We start from the raw sequence: 18,606 nt of genomic DNA, 5'->3' as shown, positions 1-18,606 counted from the left end.
TTTGATCAGAAAAGAAAATCATTTATTGATTTAAATCTGAAATTAAGATACAATACTTTTCAATATCAAAGTAGTTTACAATACTGCCCAAAATAAGGATGGTCTATTAGCTCCCTGTTTGGCTAATACATCTGCCAACCCATTAGCTTCCCTTTTAACCTAATTGAAAGAAGAGTTGAATCTCTTTGCAAGTTGGTCAATCTGTTTTAAAGGTGAACTAGCGGAGTAACCCGTGCTGAGCACGGGAGTTACACTCCCTGCTGATAATGTTGACACGTACAGGAACCATATTACCATCTTTCCATCTGGTCTTAGCGAGGGGCAAGTGCCCTTCTTCCACACCTCTTAAAGCTCGGCGGTGAGTAGCTTTAGAGATATTGTTGTTTCAGATCCTCGTTTCAATTAGGTTGGTGTAAGATTCTTGGGAGCGATGGGGATGGGGATTAGGGATAAGGGAGATGGGAATGGATTTGCAAACATGGCAATGAGGTTGCTCAACCCAAGTTACCCTTTCATTTCTTTTTGTTGTTGAAATTTTAAATTGGATAGGACAATGCTTAATGGTAATAAGGGCATTTAAGTAATTTTAACATCTCAATTATTGACAAGTCAAACAAAGGGAGATATTTGCACCTTTCTTCAAAATTAAGGGATGTTTTTGTTACAGTCAAAATATAGGGAAGGTTCATATGATTCTCAGAAAGCCAAGGGGAGGTTTCTATAGTTTACCCTTCAAAATATGAAAAAGATAAAAAAATCCCCTCTTGCTTCTTGAGTTTGGTTTTTGGATTTTTGCATATTTTGTCTTATATTGGTCTTGTTTTCTTTCAGAGATCTGGAGATTAGATTAGAACAGCTAACCTGAAAAAAAAAAGATTAGATCATCAAGATGAACAACTTACCGGTTACAACTATTCGAGATATAGAGAGAGAAGGGAGTGGAGGGGCTTTCTGGTAAAGTTCTGATAAAACTTTCCGGAGGATTTCGAGTTCCGGACGGGTGATTCAATCTCTGCAATTGATAAAGAAATTCCAAAGATTGCAACACATAAGGAATGGGGATTGAAAGAAAGGAGGCTATGATTGGCTCTCCTTTTTGTTCGACCCTTTTTCTTAAAAAAAAAAATAAAGGAAAAGAAGTGAAAGAAAAGCTTGCTTTCTTTTATCTCCCTTTCTTCCTTCCTCTAGGATAAGCGGCAACTCAGTTTCTTTTCTTTTCTTTTTAGTGTCATGTTTTAGAGTTGCCGGAGGTGCAGGAAAATCCCAGCATTATTTAAATCATGCCCCATCAGCCACCTGCTTAGACGGAAGCAGCAGCAGCAACAACTCTAGCATCAATGGCGGCAGCAGCAGCAGTGTATTTGCAAGCCTATTCGCTTCCTCAGCTGTTGAAGGAAGCTTGCAGCCACAGACTTCTTCCTTCTCAGATTTAATTTATGCCATGGCACACTTGGAGCGTCCGACCACTCTCTCTGCCGATTCTGCTGCGGAACCAACATCACTTTGTCTCTCGTCCACCTTGCTCTTTGCTCCAGTTGAGGCAGAGCGTTGGCAATTTACTCCGCCTCTGCAACCGGCAATGTCTGCCACCACGTGCTTCAGAAAGCAGAGCAGATGGGTGCTGCCGGCATGAATGCATCACTACTGTTACAAAATGACAAAAAGCATATGCAACCTCTCGCTATAGGCCTTCATTTGAGAAAAATTGGCACGCTTCAAATAAATTTACGTGCAGATACCATTTCCTACACGTAAAAAGGACCACGTTGCCTAGACCCCAACCCTTCCCGTTTTAATATATATATATATATAGATCTTAGCTTCCAAGGTGCTGACTCAATTTGCTTTGCCCATGTTATAATCAGAAGTGAGTCTCCTTCAATTTCCAGCTCTCTTGCCCCCAGCTGTTCTGCAAGCTTCAGTCCTTGCCATAGAGCCTTTGGTTCAGCTTGGGTCGAGTCTGCAAACTCGATTAGTCCTGAGAACAAGGACAACACCACTCCATGATGGTCTTGAAAGACTCCCCCTACTCCTGCTCTTCCTGGGTTGCCAAAGGAACTCCCATCGAAGTTTAGATTCAGTTTATTTGTCCCTGGTGGTTTCCCCTCCACTCTTATAGTTTCTCTATGTGGTTTTCGAAGGATGTTGTTGTTGATTAGAAAGTGGTTTTCGAAGGAAGAATCATTGCTGTCTACTCGGGATTGATTGGTGTTGGAGATTTTTCGAGAACTGAAATAATGGCTGTGCTGAAAGGTCTTCAAAGGGATAGAGAGATGAACATTCTAAAGCTAGTAATTGAGGGGACTCAAAATTATCGAGTGGTTGAAGAAGGAAGAGGAGGCTGGATGGTGGTGCTATATTAACGAAAAAAGGAGTACTTGGTTGTTTTGGGGAATGGAAATCTATGTATAATGGGTGAAAAGGAATGCTGATTCATTCGCTGATACATTAGCAAAGCAGGGGGTGGGAATGGATCATTTATTTTGAGCTGTACTGTAATTTTGTTGTTTGTATTTGGGAGAGTTAAGAGAATTTCTCTCTCCCCTTATCCCCTTTGTACACTTTCTTTATTATTAAAATAAATCAATTTCTGTTATTCATCAAATAAATAAATAAAGGCCCCAACCTTCTGTGATAGGAATGTAAGACATCTAACATCATACTAGCTATTTGAAGTAATGCAACTACGAGATAGACAAACATGTTGAGAGTTTAACATTCTTGAACGCACAAAACACTTCGATATGATTCACGTTTGCTTGCTTCCACTTTCACTTTGAATTTGTTTTATATGTTACACTTATTTTAATATGAACTAGTATGCTTTTTAAAACATTTAATTTATTGTAAAGTTTAGTTTTCCATATTTTTATGTATTAATGTTATTTATTTATCTATTGATTTATTTTTCAATTTATTTTTCTTGCTTTATTCAGGAGAGCCTTGCTTTGTGCTCTGGGTGCTAGAAGGTCCTTGCACTTTTCTTGGGCCTCTTGCTTTTAAAATACCGTGAGGACTCAAATTGAGAGAGATTTGAGTGGTTTTTCAAGGAGAAAAGGATCAGAAAATGTTAAATCTAAGGAAATTCTTGACAGTTCCTAAAATAGAAAAGGTGAGGCAGCAATGTTGCTAGCCTAATTCTCTGTAAGTTCGTGTAAATATATTTTTATGCTTTTACCCTAAAAAAACAAAGGAAATTGGGAATAAAAAGCGGGGGGGGGGGGACTTAGGTTGTGTGGAGGGTCCCAAGGAGTGATTCCTCTTTGAGAGCTAAATGAGATGCTAACCCGAAGACCTTAATTAAACCTGTAATAGAAAATCAGAAGTAAATTTACCAAATAACATAACTACCAGACTAGAGCCCATTACATTAGTTAAATTTACCAAAATACACTTAAAATTGAAAATTACTTAAAAATAAAAGAAACCAGAATACTCCTAGGTTGATTCCAGGAACATCTTGGTGCCCACTTCACATCATGTATTCCAATGCTTGGCACTCTAAGAAATTGCTTGAAATCCGAATTGGCTGTTAGTTTCTTGATACTTAAAGAGTTGATCATAATTGCAGACTGCGGCTCTTGATGGTGAAACTGATCTGAAAACCCGGACTATACCAGCTGCTTGTATGGGAATAGCTTCTGAATTGTTACACAAAATCAAGGTATATTAGATCTGTTAGAGTAATTTTGTTCCTTTATGATTGAGAATCTGAGATATTAGTTGATATTTCGTTTTTCATATTACTGTTTTTGATCTTTATATTGTTTCTCTCATTGTTAGGGTGTCATTGAGTGTCCGAATCCAGATAAAGACATTAGAAGATTTGATGCAAATTTGAGATTGTTTCCTCCATTTATTGATAATGATTTTTGCCCCTTAACCATCAACAACACTTTACTTCAATCATGCTACTTACGAAATACGGAATGGGCATGTGGTGTAGCTGTTTACACAGGTAATATGTCAAAGTAATGATTTGAGAACGTATCATATCACTGATGTATCCATACAGTTAATTTTATGTTGTCTTGAGATGACAAAATCACTACTCAATTGTACCCCAAATGCACTATCTCAGAGTACATCTTGGTGTATAATGGGACACCTTTAATCAATAACAGAACAGATATGCTAATGAAAACAAAAGCAGAAAACATCATGAGATAACAACCCCTATAAGGATGGTCTTCAGCCAAACTACCAAGTGCCCTAAACAAAATATAAGTGCAAATACGAGAACAAAACATCTAGCCTGGGATCACTGAACCTTAGACAAATAAATCCTAAGCACATTTCTGCGAAGGCTATAAGTTCACTATAAAAGCCATCTGGATGAGCTGTTACTTTCTTGAGGCCAAGGTCCTAGCTTCTTTTGATATGGTGGTACATTAACAGGAGGCCATCAAAGCCATCAATTCATCCAGGCCTATAAACCTGGAAAGGAAATTCTACTGGTAAACTGTTGTTTACAATGGGTGTGAAGGGTATAGTTGATAATCTGTGTAGTTTTGGGGTGGTTAAATTCACTGGTAGAGCTTGAAGATCCTGAGCATTTGTTTTTTCTTTTTAATTTTCTTTTTGATTGGTAACAACAGAATTTTATTAGATAATAATAGAATTAATTAAATACAAAGTATGCTAATTGCTATACATCCCCACTGTATAGTCTAGCTCAAGCTACCTATCCCTTTTTTTAGAACTTAGACTACACTAACCCAAAATCCCCCTAAAAGAACTTTGCCCTGTTAACCCCTTGTTTGGCCATAGCATCAATCAAAGCATTTTTTAATCTATTTATTCAATGAAATCTTGCTTGTTCATAGTGTTTTGGTACTTTCAGGAATCTTGCTTGTCGTTCTTCAACCAACCCACTACTACACCAGAGTCCCTCCTCAACGTGACTTTCCTAACATTTAATGATCTTTCTAACCTTAGACCTTGTAATACTTCTAGCATCTCTTCCCATGTCGAGTTTCTATAACCAATGGCAACTGAGTTTTTTTATTGGAAACAGTAACATTCAATTAATAAATATAGATGTTACAACAGTCAAAACACCCAGGACAAGAGTGCTGAAATCAATTAGAAAGGAGTCCAAAAGAGCTTCCCCCTATTTGTCCCTTGTTTAGCTAAATTTTTGGCCATCCCATTGGCTGATCTACTCACTTGAAGCTGACACCAATTTCCCTTGATAAAAGAAATATCTCCCTCATGACCAGATTGTGGGTCCACACCCCCGAAATTTCTTGTTTGCATTCACCCTATCACTAGCTTAGAATCACCATCCACTTCTATCTGTTGAAACCCCAATAGTGTATATTGCCAAGCATCTATGTTTCTTTTACATTCATTTGGGTATAAGATACATCATACTATCAAGAGTCAAGTAGATTTCCCATTTCTCATTTCTCTATGAGTATAGATATGTAAGAGTTGTAGATCCCACCTGCAATAATCTAAAATAAAGAAAAGAAAAAGACAGAAGAGAAGAAGAAGATTAAAGAAGATGGGAGAGAGAAAAGTAAAGGAGGAAGAAGATGGAAGAAAGGGAAGGAAGAAGAGAGAGTTCTAAACCTCTTTTCAGCCCCAATGATCTCTTTTATTCTTTTGTTGTAAAAAATAAGGGCAATTACATGAGTGCCCTTAGTAAGGCATCCGTCCCTGAAGACAGCAGTGAAAAACAATAAAAAAAAGAGAAAACATACCCATAACTAAGGTGCACTACCTACTAATACAAGTCATAAGCAAACATAAAGAAAAACAAAGAAACTAAGGCCCATTTGGCCCATCATCTCTACACCTCTCAAGCTATGCATAGATATCAATCATGCCTGGCTTGCTTACACAATGTTGTAACTTTGCCTTGGGGACAACCTTGGTCAAAACATCTGCTAATTGTTGCTCTAAAGCAATAAAAGGACGGCAAACTTCTCCACAAGCTACCCTTTCTCTTATAAAAATGCCAACCAACTTCAATATGTTTTGTCCTGTCATGCTAAATTGGGTTGTGAGCTATGTTGATCGCAACTTGATATCACAATAAAGCATTAAGGGCTTATCATGTGTAATATCCATCTCCTCTATAAGTGACTTAAGCTATAACAACTTTAAAAACTCCATGTGCTATTGCCCTGTACTCTGCCTCAGTCGAAGACTTGGTTACTATTGACTAGACCTGTTCATGGGTTGGGTAGCTTGACGGGCCAAACTGTTCTAAGTCGGGCTTGGACATTATTTTAGGCCCGTGGTATTGAGCTCAGTCTCGGGCCTAAAACACCAGGCCCAACCTTTTTCTAGGCTGGGCTCCGGCTTTCTCAGAAAAGCCTGCCCAAGCCTGGGCTCGACTTGATAATATATATTATATAATAAAAAACATATTTATTTAATAAAAGATATATATATATATATATACAATAATTTTCTCACTTTTTTCAAGTAATAGTGAAATCTCCTATTATTTTTGAGTTTTGAGGGCTGTTATGATTCGGCCTGCCTTAGAATTCTATCTGTCTGAGATCAGTTAGGTAGAAAGAGGTAGAAAGGTGGAAGAAAGAGAAAAAGAGAGAAGGGGAAATTCTGGTTCGAACTGGAAGTGTCAACATAACCTCCTCCCAGTCGGCTAGACAAAACTTATATTATTAAAACTAATTGAAAAGATATATGTGCCCTTATTCAAGTTAGGAGCACTGGTTCCAACACAACATTACAGATCAACAACATTAATCTAGGTAAAAAGACAAAAATACCCCTACGCTAACACTCCCCCTCAAGCTGGTGAGTATATATCATATACTCTCAGCTTGTTACATATGTAGTCCACTCTTCCCCGACTCAAGCCTTTTGTAAATAAGTTAGCCCATTGATTTCTTGTATTAACATGTGTAGTGTCTAGTTCTCCATTCAGCACCTTCTCCCTTACAAAGTGGCAGTCAACTTCAATGTGCTTGGTTCTTTCATGAAACACCGGATTAGAGGAAATATGAACTACAGCCTGATTATCACAATAGAGCTTCATTGGAGTGTTGATGTTGTACCCTACTTCCAGTAGAAGGTTCCTTAGCCACACTAGTTCACAAGCGGTGTGTGCCATAGCCCCATATTCTACTTTTGCACTGCATCTTGCCACAACCGTCTGCTTCTTACTTTTCCATGTCACCATGTTACCTCCCAGGAAAGTGCAATAGCCTGTTGTAGACCGCCTATCAGACATAGAACCGGCCCAGTCAGCATCAGAATACCCTTCTATTTCATGTTTTCCGCCACTCTTGTATATCAGACCGTGACCCGAAGCCCCTTTTAGATACTTCACAATTCTCGGAACTGCATTCCAATGAGGAATCAAAGGTTTTTGCATGAACTGGCTTACCACACTAACCGCAAATGAGATGTCTGGTCTAGTAATGGTTAGGTAGTTCAGTTTGCCCACAAGTCGTCAGTATCTGCTAGGGTCTTCAAACACTTCACCCATATCACTGCTTAGCTTGGTATTTGTGTCCATGGGTGTTTCAGCTGGTTTGGCACCCAACAAGCCTGTTTCTTCTAGCAAATCAAGCACATATTTTCTCTGGCACAGGTTAATACCATACTTGGATCTTGCTACCTCTATCCCCAAGAAGTATTTCAGCTTACCAAGATCCTTTGTCTGAAAGTGATCTTGCAGATAAGTCTTCAGCCTATCAATACCCATGTTATCATTTCCAGTAATAACAATATCATCTACATACACCACCAACAGTATTTTTCTTCCCGGAGAGTCATGACTAAATACAGAATGGTCAACTTTGCACTGTTTCATACCAAACTTCTTTACCACCTCACTGAACCTACCAAACCACGCTCAAGGAGACTGTTTAAGCCCATATATAGCCTTCCTTAGTCTGCACACCTTACCATCCTCCCCTTGAGCAACAAACCCTGGAGGTTGCTCTATGTAGACCTCCTCGAGTAAGTCACCATGCAAAAAGGCATTCTTGATATCAAGCTGATATAGTGGCCACTCATACATGGTTGCAAGAGAGATCACAACACGAACTGACCCTATCTTAGCAACCGGTGAGAAGGTCTCTGTGTAGTCAATAGCATAGGTTTGGGAGTACCCTTTTGCAACCAATCGCGCTTTCAGGCGTTCAACACTACCATCAGGCAGATACTTAACCGTATAAACCCATTTACAACCAACAACTTGCTTCCCAGGAGGAAGAGCAGTGAGGTCCCAAGTATGATTATGATGAAGGGCAGAGAGTTCTTCTTCCATGGCTCGGCACCACCCTGGAGAGGCAAGGGCTTCCTGGACATCCTTAGGGACAACAACTGATGATAACAAGGTGACAAACTGGCGATGGGAAGCGGAAAGGTAAGTGAAACATAATTAGAAATAGGATGAAGGGTGCAAGTGCGTTTACTTTTCCGCAAAGCAATGGGAAGGTCAAGCTCAGATGCTGAGTGCGGGTCTGGTGCCGGATCCGTCGACGGAGATGTAGCCGGAGGAGTAGTAGCTGGTATGCGTGGGCGATGTGTATACACATGACGGATAGGTGGGCGTTCAACAGGTGGTGGCACCGGAGGCAAGGGTTTGGTCACGACTGGAACCAAGGGAAGAGGGTCAACAATGGGAAGTGGAAGAGGAGGAGGTGATGAGGAGGAAGAAGCATCACCGGACCCCAAAAAGAATGGAGTAGACTCAAAGAAGGTGACATCAATACACACAAAGGACCGTCGAAAACTAGGATGGTAACACCGATACCCTTTCTGGGTCCGAGAATAGCCAAGGAAGATGCACTTAAGAGAACGGGCATCGAACTTGTCATTCCCGGGACCCAGATTATGGACGAAGCAGACACACCCAAATACCCTCGGCGTAAGGGGAAACGGAGACAGCGGGAAACAAGACCTGAAACGGAGAATGACCATCAAGGATGACGTGTGCATCCGATTAATCAGAAAGCATGAGGTAAGCACTGCATCACTCTAAAAGGGTTTGGGAACATGCATGTGATGCATAAGGAATCTTGCTGTTTCCAGGAGATGGCGATTCTTTCTCTCAGCCACCCCGTTTTGTTGTGGGGTGTAGGTACATGAGGTCTGATGTATAATGCCGTGTTGTTCCAGGTATTCCTGAAATGATGAGGATAAATATTCGCGGCCATTATCAGAACGGAAAACTTTGATGTGGGTACCAAATTGGTTACGAATCTCAGCATAAAATTTCTGAAAAATGGTAAACAATTCACTTCTTTCTTTCATTAGATAGAGCCACGTCATCCTTGAAAAATCATCTACAAAAATGACAAAATATCTGTATCCATTATATAACATCACTTTATAAGGACCCCAAACATCTGAATGAATTAAAGAAAAAGGACTCGACACACGGTTATCAACCCTAGAACTAAAGGGAACACGATGATGTTTCCCAAACTGACACGACTCACTATCCAAAACAGAAAGCTGACTCAAGGACGGAACCAAAGACTTCAAGACTTTTAGCGACAGATGACCAAATCGGCAGTGCCACTGGAGAGGAGAAAGAGATGACTGGAGAGCTATTGAAGTTCTACCACCACCACCGTCAAGATAATATAGTCCACCAGCTTCATGCTCTCCACCAATCTTCATCTCCGTCTTGAGATCCTGAAAAAGACACATAGAAGGATAAAAGGTAATGGAGCAGTTAAGTGATTTGGTCAGCTTACTGACAGACATAAGATTAAAAGGCAATTTAGGAACATACAAAACTAAGGAGAGGGATACAGGATCTAGGTCAACATTACCAACACCACAGATTGAGGATGTGGAACCATTAGCAAGGGTGACAGATTGTGATGTTGAGCAATGAGATAAGGATGAAAACACACATGGAGTTCCAGTCATGTGATTGGAGGCTCCAGAGTCAATGATCCAAGGATTGGGTGTGGATGCCAGACAAGCCATACTTGAGTGAGAAAAAGTCGCCGTGTTCTGCTGTGATTGGATAAACCTCTCATATTCATCATGGGGAACACTCACCATCTCCTTCACGGGACCATCTGTGGGTGTAGAAGGTATCTGATCAGATGAATGATTCTCCTGTCTAAGTTGGAGCTTAAGTCACTGGTCGCGACATGATTGGCCTAGGTTGAGGGTGGACCATATAGATTATAACAATAGTTAATGGTATGTCCATCCATACCACAATGAGTGCACTTCCTTGGGCCTAAGCCACGCCCTCTACCACGGGCTCCCCCTAAATCTCTGCCCCCAGTACGACCACCACCACGATTATAAGTAGGCCCACCATTACCACTTCGGCCATACACAGAACCACTACCACCACCATGGCCAGACTGAGCTCCCCTAGCTCCACCTCGAGTACCACGACCTCTCGATACAGCCAAGGCAGATCTATCTGAGATATTAGAGTTCTCAGTAGATCCGATAGAAATCCTTCGGAGTCGAGCAAATACCTCTTCCAAGGAGGGAAGAGCTGATCCTCCTAATATCTGAGCCCGTACTGGTTCATATTCAGACTTCAGTCCCACAAAAAATCTAGTCACATCAAGCTGTTCTCTTTGTTGCTGTTGAATCTTGACATCAGAAGTGAGAGGGTGATAGACATTCAACTCATTACGTATGTTTCTCATGTTGGCATAGTACTCCTCAAGACTCTGATTGCCCTGTTGCAGGTTAAAGTACTCTTGATACAGCTGATACACTCTGGTTGTATTGTCCTGACCCGAATACAATTTCTTCGCATGGTCCCACACATCTTAGGCAGTGTCAAGAAACATGAAGTTTACACTAATCCTGGGTTCCATACTATTCCACAACCATGTGATGATCTGAGCATCCACTTGCTCCCAGTCTTCATACTCGTGAGAGTCAGTTGAGGGTTTCTCCTCTCTTATGTGTTTTACCTTCTTCTTTGCCTTCAGAAAGACTTCGACGGATTTAGCCCAAGGCACATAATTCTCTCCATTTAGTTTAATGGAGGTCATCTGAACATTCAGGTAGTTTGTAGGCACCATCACACTAGGTTTACAATCACTGTTATCTCCCATTATGTTATCACCGATTCTGCACACTTGCTGAATTCTATTACCACTGAATTCTGCACACTGCACACAACTAGATCACACCTATCACACTGGTTTCAGCACTTGTTGTTGTTGAAAAGTGTGCTCATTACACCACAAACCCTACTCCTACGACTACCTGAAATCTCACCACTATATGCTTATAACTCTTCCTTCGAAATACACAAAAATCAGCATAAACCCTAGCACATTACTGTCTGAAACCCTAGCATATGGTTTGAAACACACTTCCTATTTGATCCATAACAGATATCATGCACTGAGATCTCTTACCTTATCACTGAAGTAACAACCACACGAGTAGGAAATCAGTCCACACACGACAACCACTACACCACACAGATCGGCCCTCTATTCTTCATCGATTAGGGGAGGGCGATCTTAGAAACCACAACAACCGACCACACATGACCTGACTAGAGGCATAGAAACCTCCAAGGGAAGAGGGCGATCACTCCTTTTCAGACCTTTCCCTTATCTCCAGTCGAATGCAGAAAAAAAAAAGAAGAAACCCTAGATAGGGTGCGCAGAGAATAGAAATCTAGGCAGATTCAATCAGCTCTGATACCATGTTATGATTCGGCTTGCCTTAGAATTCTATCTGTCTGAGATCGGTTAGGTAGAAAGAGGTAAAAAGGTGGAAGAAAGAGAAAAAGAGAGAAGGGGAAATTCTGGTTCGAACTGGAAGTGTTAACATAACCTCCTCCAGTCGGCCAGACAAAACTTATATTATTAAAACTAATTGAAAAGACATATGTGCCCTTATTCAAGTTAGGAGCACTGGTTTCAACACAACATTACAGATCAGCAACATTAATCTAGGTAAAAAGACTGAAATACCCCTACGCTAACAAGGGCTTTTAATATAAATAAAACACTTTTTTTATTGAATAAAAAAGAAAAAAATTTTGTTTTCAAATTTTTTGTCGGACTTGGGCTTGGGCCTGGGCTTAGGCTCAAGACCTAGGCCAAATGGTCAGGTTGGGCCTGAATGTATTTTGTTGATACATAGGCAAAGCCCGGACCGGCCCGACCCATGAAGAGGTCTACTACTGTTTGTTTCTTACTCCTCTAGGAGACAATGTTCCCTACAACCAAGGCCCATTAACCTGATATAGATCTCCTATCATCAATACTTACCAGCCCAATCGGCATTTGTCGGGTCGGTCTCGGGCTTGGGCTTGAATGTATTCCGTTGATACATAGGCAAAGCCTGGCTCGGCCCGACCCATGAAGAGGTCTACTATTGTTTGTTTCTTACTCCTCTAGGAGACAATGTTCCCTGCAACCAAGGCACATCAACCTGATGTAGATCTCCTATCATCAATACTACTAGCCCAATCGGCACCTGTGTAAGCCTCTAGCTTATTGTGTTCATGGCTTCATGCCTAGAGAAGAGGATACCCTTTTCCAGAGTTCCCTTCAAGTAACACAAGACTCATTTTGTAGCAGCCATATGTATGTCTCTAGGGGCATGGCATAAATTGATTGATCACATTGACAACATATGAGATATCTGGTCGTGTCATGCAAAGGTATAACAACTTTACCAAAAGTCTTTAGAACACTCCCATGTTTGCCAAAAGGTCACCATCGTTAGTTGAGGGTTTATGGTTAGCATCAATAGATGTAGAAGCAGGTTTGGCACCAAGTTTCCCAGTCTTTGTGAGAAGATCTAACACATACTTCCACTGGGAGATGAAGATGCCATCTTTAGATTTAGAAACTTCAATTCCTAGGAAATATCTCAATTTCCCTAAATCCTTAATTTCAAACTAATGTTTTAAAATGCGAAGGCGTGACAGAGGCGTTCCATTACCTAGAGGTGTGAGGCGTAGTTAAGAACGTAAGAGGCGCAAGCTTCCCGAACACAAGGAGGCATATGCGTAAGCCTACTTAGAGGAGGGGGGGATTAGGAGGAAGGAGGGAGAAGAGGAAGGATCTTTATTTTTAATAAAAACCTTTTATATTAAGAAGAATCAAGATGCATAGCACTAGTTAAAAGGGGGGCTGGGGGGTTTAGGGGGCGAAGCCCCCCAACTGAAGGGGTCCAGGGGCTTATCCCCCAGCCAACTTTCTTTCCCCTCATCTTTTCTTTCCTTCCCTTCCCTTTTCTTTTCTTTCTTTTTCTCTTTTTCTTCTTCTCTTTCTTTCTTTTTCTTTCCCTTCCCTTTCTTTTCTTTTCCTTCCCTTTCCTTTCCTTTTTTTTTTCCTTTTTTCTTTCCTTTTATTTTTTCTATCTTTTTACATAAGGCGTGCATGAGGCGCATGACGCGTATGCCTCTTGCATGCCTCATGAAAAAAACGTATGTGGCGTACGCCTTGTAAAACACTGTTTCAAACTCTGAGTTACTTGAGAGACATGAGAGATATTGCAATGAAGTTGGAAGCATGTTTTTCTTGGACCTATAAATCAGAAAATGGGCTGCCTGATGCTTTGGTCAGACAAGGGGTAAATAGGGCACATCTATATTGGGGAGTCTTTTAACAAGAAAACAAAAGTAGGGTATAGGGAGGGGGAAAATGCCAGCCTCATGGAAAGTTGAACAACACTACATGTATATGTAATTAATCCATTCTTCTCACCATAAAATGAAATTCTTGTTATCCATAAAAAAAGAAGTTGGATATTCTGTTAGTAGAAATCATTGATTGTAGATTTAGTTGAATTTCTTGTGAAAGGAAAAGGGGAGGAAGATAAAGATTTCAGTAGTAGAGAAGAAAAGAGAGGGAGAAAAGAGTAGGAAGTCAACCAGGATGCTTGAATTAACCCTAGCCGCCAACCCCTCATTATATTTATACTTAACTCAAAGGATGAGATATTACAAGGATGCCCTTAGTAGGGCGGCTACTAATGTAGCTGAACAGTCACAACTTAAAAACATAAACTAATGGGCCTAAAGCCCAACAACTTCCTAACTAAATAGTTTAAAATAAGAATAAGAACAACTAGGCCCAACTCAACACTCCCCCTCAAGTTGGGAGTAAATGTCACACATTCCCAACTTGCGTAGATCATGCTCCAACTTGTTCTTTGCAACACCTTTTGTGAGAACATCCGCGAGCTGCAGATCAGAAGCAATGTATGGAAGACAAACTTCTCCAGAAGTTACTCTTTCTCTGATAAAATGTCTATCCACTTCAATGTGCTTAGTTCGGTCATGCTGGACTGGGCTATGGGCAATGTTAATTGTTGCCTGGTTATCACAGTATAACATCATAGGTTCTTCTGCCTGTACACCAATTTCTTCTAATAGGGAATGGATCCAGAGAAGTTGTGAAACTCCATGTGCCATGGCCCTGTATTTAGCTTCAGCACTTGATATTTCCACCACTGTTTGTTTCTTACTCTTCCACGAGACAAGGTTACCCCCAACAAGGGTGCACACTCCTGAAGTTGATCTCCTGTCATCAAGGCATCCTACCCAATCTACATCTGTATAAGCCTCTAGTTTCAACTGTCCATGATCAGTAAACAATATGCCTCTGCCTAGGTGTCCCTTCAGATAAGCAAGAATCCTGTCAACTGCTTCCCAATGCTGGACTCGTGGAGCATGCATGTATTGACTTACCACACTTACTGCATAGGAAAGGTCTGGTCTTGTCATACACAAGTATAGCAGCCGATCCACAAGTCTGATATCTCTCAATGTCCTTTACTGGTTCACCTTCTGATGCATTGATTCTATGGTTCTAATCAATAGGGGTACTGATTGCCTTCATTCCAAGCTTCCCTGTCTCTTGAAGAAGATCCAAGACACTTCCTTTGAGAGATAAAAATTCCATGTTTTGATCTTGCAACTTCAATGCCTAGGAAGCATCTCAGTTCTCCAAGATCCTTAATTTCAAATTCTTTATGTAGATTCCTTTTCAAATAATCAATCTCACTTAGGTCATTCCCCGTGACAACAATATCATCCACATAAACAATTAGGACTGACACCAAAGATCCCCTTCTCTTTACAAACAAGGTATGATCGGATTGAGTCTGTGTATCCAAAAGCAATTAAGGCCTTTCTGAATCTGTCAAACCATGCTCTGGGAGATTGTTTCAAGCCATAAAGTGACTTCTTAAGCTTGCATACCTTTCCCTTTTCAGTATCACTGTAAAAGCCAACAGGAAGATTCATATACACTTCCTCTTGCAGATCCCCATTTAGGAAAGCATTCTTCACATCAAGTTGAAACGAGAGGGCCAAGAGTATGAGGCAACAAGAGAAAGAAGTATCCGAACAGAGGTCATCTTTGCAACCGGTGCAAAGGTCTCTAAGTAATCAACACCATAGGTCTGTGTGTATCCTTTTGCAACAAGTCTTGCCTTGTACCTTTCTATACTTCCATCTACCTTATGTTTTACCGTGTAAACCCATCTGCATCCAACAATGTCCCATGTCTGATTCTTAATCAAAGCTGCCATCTCTTCCTGCATAGCTGCCTTCCACTCAGGTTTGGAGAGAGCCTCACTAACACCCTTGGGTATAGACACTGAGTCAAGGGAGGAAAGAAAAACACGGTAGGAAGGAGAAAGTCCACTGTAGGATAAGCACTGTGAAATACAATGAGCAATACACTTTCTCTTCCCTTTTCTGAGAGCAATAGAAAGATCAAGGTTATCTGTAACAGGGTTAGTAGAATCAATGGGAACTAAAACAGTAGCGGGACCAAGAGGAATGCCTGAATCCATGTCAACCGGATCTGGAATCTCCAAGGAATCGACAGGAAGTGATGTGAGTTCTACTGCAGTGGAATCAACCTCCTTGTGAAGTCTTTGTCGTAAGTAATGCTGAGAAGTAGGACGCAAAGGTGGTGGTAAGGTAGGTGACACAGGATGGTCAAGCACAGGAGTAGACACAGGGACTGGAACTGGGAGAGGAATAGACTGCTGACTTACTTCCCCAAAACACTCCCCCTGAGAAGGATTCTTTGAAAAGAAGTATGTGGATTCAAAAAAGGTGACATCCATGGTAACATACCGGCTCCTAGAGACTGGATTATTACAGCAGTACCCTTTTTTATTTTCTGCATATCCAAGGAAGACACACTTCTTTGCCTTGGGATCAAGCTTTGAGCGGTGAGGACCAAGGACATGTGCAAAGTAGACACACCCAAACACCCTGAGAGGAATATGAAACATCTCCCCCTCAGGAAAAAGGAGACTGAATGGGGTGTTGAATCCAAGTATACAAGAGGGCACCCTGTTAATCAGATATACTGCTTTGAGAACTACATCACTCCAAAACCGATCTGGAACTATAGATGTGCTCATCATGCTTCTTGCAATCTCAATAATGTGTCTATTCTTCCTTTTTGCAACACCATTCTGCTGTGGACTGTAGGGACAACTGCTCTAATGGACAACACCATATTCTAATAGTATGAAGCAAGGTGCTTTTCAAAATATTCCCTGGCATTGTCTGATCTGAACACCTTTATTCTTGTTCCAAACTGTGTTAGCACCATCTGATGAAATTGCCTCACCAAGGATGGTACTTCATCGCGGGATCTAATCAGGTAAACCTAAGAGTATCGTGAGAAATCATCCACAAATAAGAGAAAATATCGATAGCCTCCCATAGAAGGAATATGGTAAGGTCCCCACACATCCGAATGAATAACATTAAAAGAAGAACACCTTTTATTACTAGGTTTAAATGAATGTCTACAATGCTTTCCAAGTTGACAACCTTCACACTCCAGACTTGACAAACTAACAGACTCAAAAAGTTTTGGAAACAAAAGACTTAAAGAAGAAAAAGGTAAATGGCCCAAACGATTATGCCAAAGCATAATTTGACCCATAGACTCTGACTCACTATCCCTGCTGACATGATGACTCTGATGAGGAGGAAGAACATCCAAGATGTAGATACCATTCACTTCACGACCACTCCCAATCGTCCTCTTTGAATCCAGATCCTGCAAAATACAATGACCAGGAGAAAAAAATATTGAACAGTTCAGGTTCTTATCAAACTACTAACAGATAACAAATTAGTGCTCAATCTAGGAACATGAAGGACTGAGGGTAGAGAAATAGAATCACTAATCTTGACAGATCCCTTCCCAGCAATAGGAACATGGGATCCATCAGCTGTGTTGACCCTATCTCTACCGGAACAGAGCTGGTAAGAAGAAAAAATAGTAGAGCTATGGGTCATGTGCTCTGAGGCTCCAGAATCTATAATCCAAGGAGGTCCCTCCTTACCTTAAGTAGAAACATAATTTGTAGTGACGTGTGAACTACCTGTGTGAGCAAAGGCAATAGAGTGGACTCCACCAGTGCCACCTGTACCTTGTTGTCCGCTTGTTGCTGAACTGGAACTGGCTGTATCCCGCTGGTTCAAAAGTTGCCTATACCTCTCAAGTTCAGCCCTTACTGCAGTAGCTACAACAGACTCTAGAGCAACTGTAGTAGGAGGCACTGGAATCTCACCAGTAACTTCCATGTGTGCATTTCCCTTCTTATTTTTTAGTCTAGTCGGCACAAGATGTGGGTGAAGCTTTCAGCAAGTATCTCTTGTGTGTTTAGGCTTCTTACAGTAGTCACAAATCAAATCTCTTTTATCTTCCTTCTTGATTTCACTACCACCCCGATTTCCACTTTGTTTAGGTTTCATAGTACTCACCATGGCAGACTGATCAGAAACAGGATTTTTCATCATCACATCTCTCTTGCTCTCCTCCCCTGACACAAAGGCATATATGCTTGGGAGAGGGTAACATTGTCCCTGGAAAGAAGATGCTGTCTTGCAATATCATACTCAAGATTAAGGCCAGCAAGAAATTCAAACACCCTATACTTCTCTAGATGTTTCTAATAGGTAGCTGCATCCTTAGTGGTTTCCCAAGCAAATGTCTCTAAATGGTGAATCTCCTACCATAGGGTTCTAAGGTCTGAAAAATAGGCTACAATAGGTCTATCTCCCTGCCTTGTAGAAATAATCTGATTTCTCAACTGATAAGCCCTAGCAACATTCTCCCTCTGTGAATAGGTTTCTACAACCCCATCCCATATTTCCTTAGCTGTATTTGCTCATAAAAAACTTTTTTACCTATATGGGGCAACATGGAATTACACAACCAAGTCATCACCATATAATTCTCCTGTACCCATCGGGAGTTGCTAGTTTCGGGTTTCACTTCCTCACCAGTGATATACCCTAATTTCCCATGAGCACCAATGGCCATCTTTGCAGATTGTGACCATTCTAAGTAATTTGCACCATCCAACCTAACTGAAGTAATGGTCCCAGTCCCGAAAAGGTCTCCAACACCTCCTCCCACTAGTCCCATTTCACTCCAGGGCTTATTTTCAACTTCGTGGCCCTCCATGTTTCTCAAAAAATGTAAAGAAAATAACTGAAATATGTACCAAGATCAATCGAAACACTTCTAGAACCAACAACACTTTTCTGGTGTCCTAGACTGTCTTCCCACAAAAGATTCATTTTCTGTGGGACGGGAGAAGAGAGAGAAGAGGCAGCCGCTCTCTCTAGAAGCCTCCAAATCAGGCAGGACTTGAACCGCCCCT

The 18,606-nt window shown here is 41.0% G+C and overlaps 1 protein-coding gene across 3 annotated transcripts in view; it reads left to right on the top strand.

Annotated features, from left to right (window-relative positions):
* ALA2 (aminophospholipid ATPase 2) overlaps nt 1-18,606 on the top strand; it is a 93,636-nt gene that overhangs the window by 9,714 nt on the left and 65,316 nt on the right. For all 3 annotated transcript variants that reach the window (XR_737620.2, XM_010278345.3, XM_010278346.3), the window contains exons 5-6: nt 3,572-3,664; nt 3,784-3,958. Coding sequence is in view for 2 of the 3 variants with exons in the window: in XM_010278345.3 (XP_010276647.1) it covers nt 3,572-3,664; nt 3,784-3,958 (268 nt within the window). In the remaining variant the exon portion in view is untranslated. The remainder of the gene's footprint in view (nt 1-3,571; nt 3,665-3,783; nt 3,959-18,606) is intronic.

This window comes from Nelumbo nucifera, chromosome 7 (genome assembly GCF_055504915.1).
Source record: "Nelumbo nucifera cultivar China Antique chromosome 7, China Antique-T2T, whole genome shotgun sequence".
Taxonomy (NCBI): domain Eukaryota; kingdom Viridiplantae; phylum Streptophyta; class Magnoliopsida; order Proteales; family Nelumbonaceae; genus Nelumbo; species Nelumbo nucifera.
The sequence above is the reverse complement of the archived record's forward strand: the minus strand, read 5'-3'. Positions and strand labels throughout refer to the sequence as shown.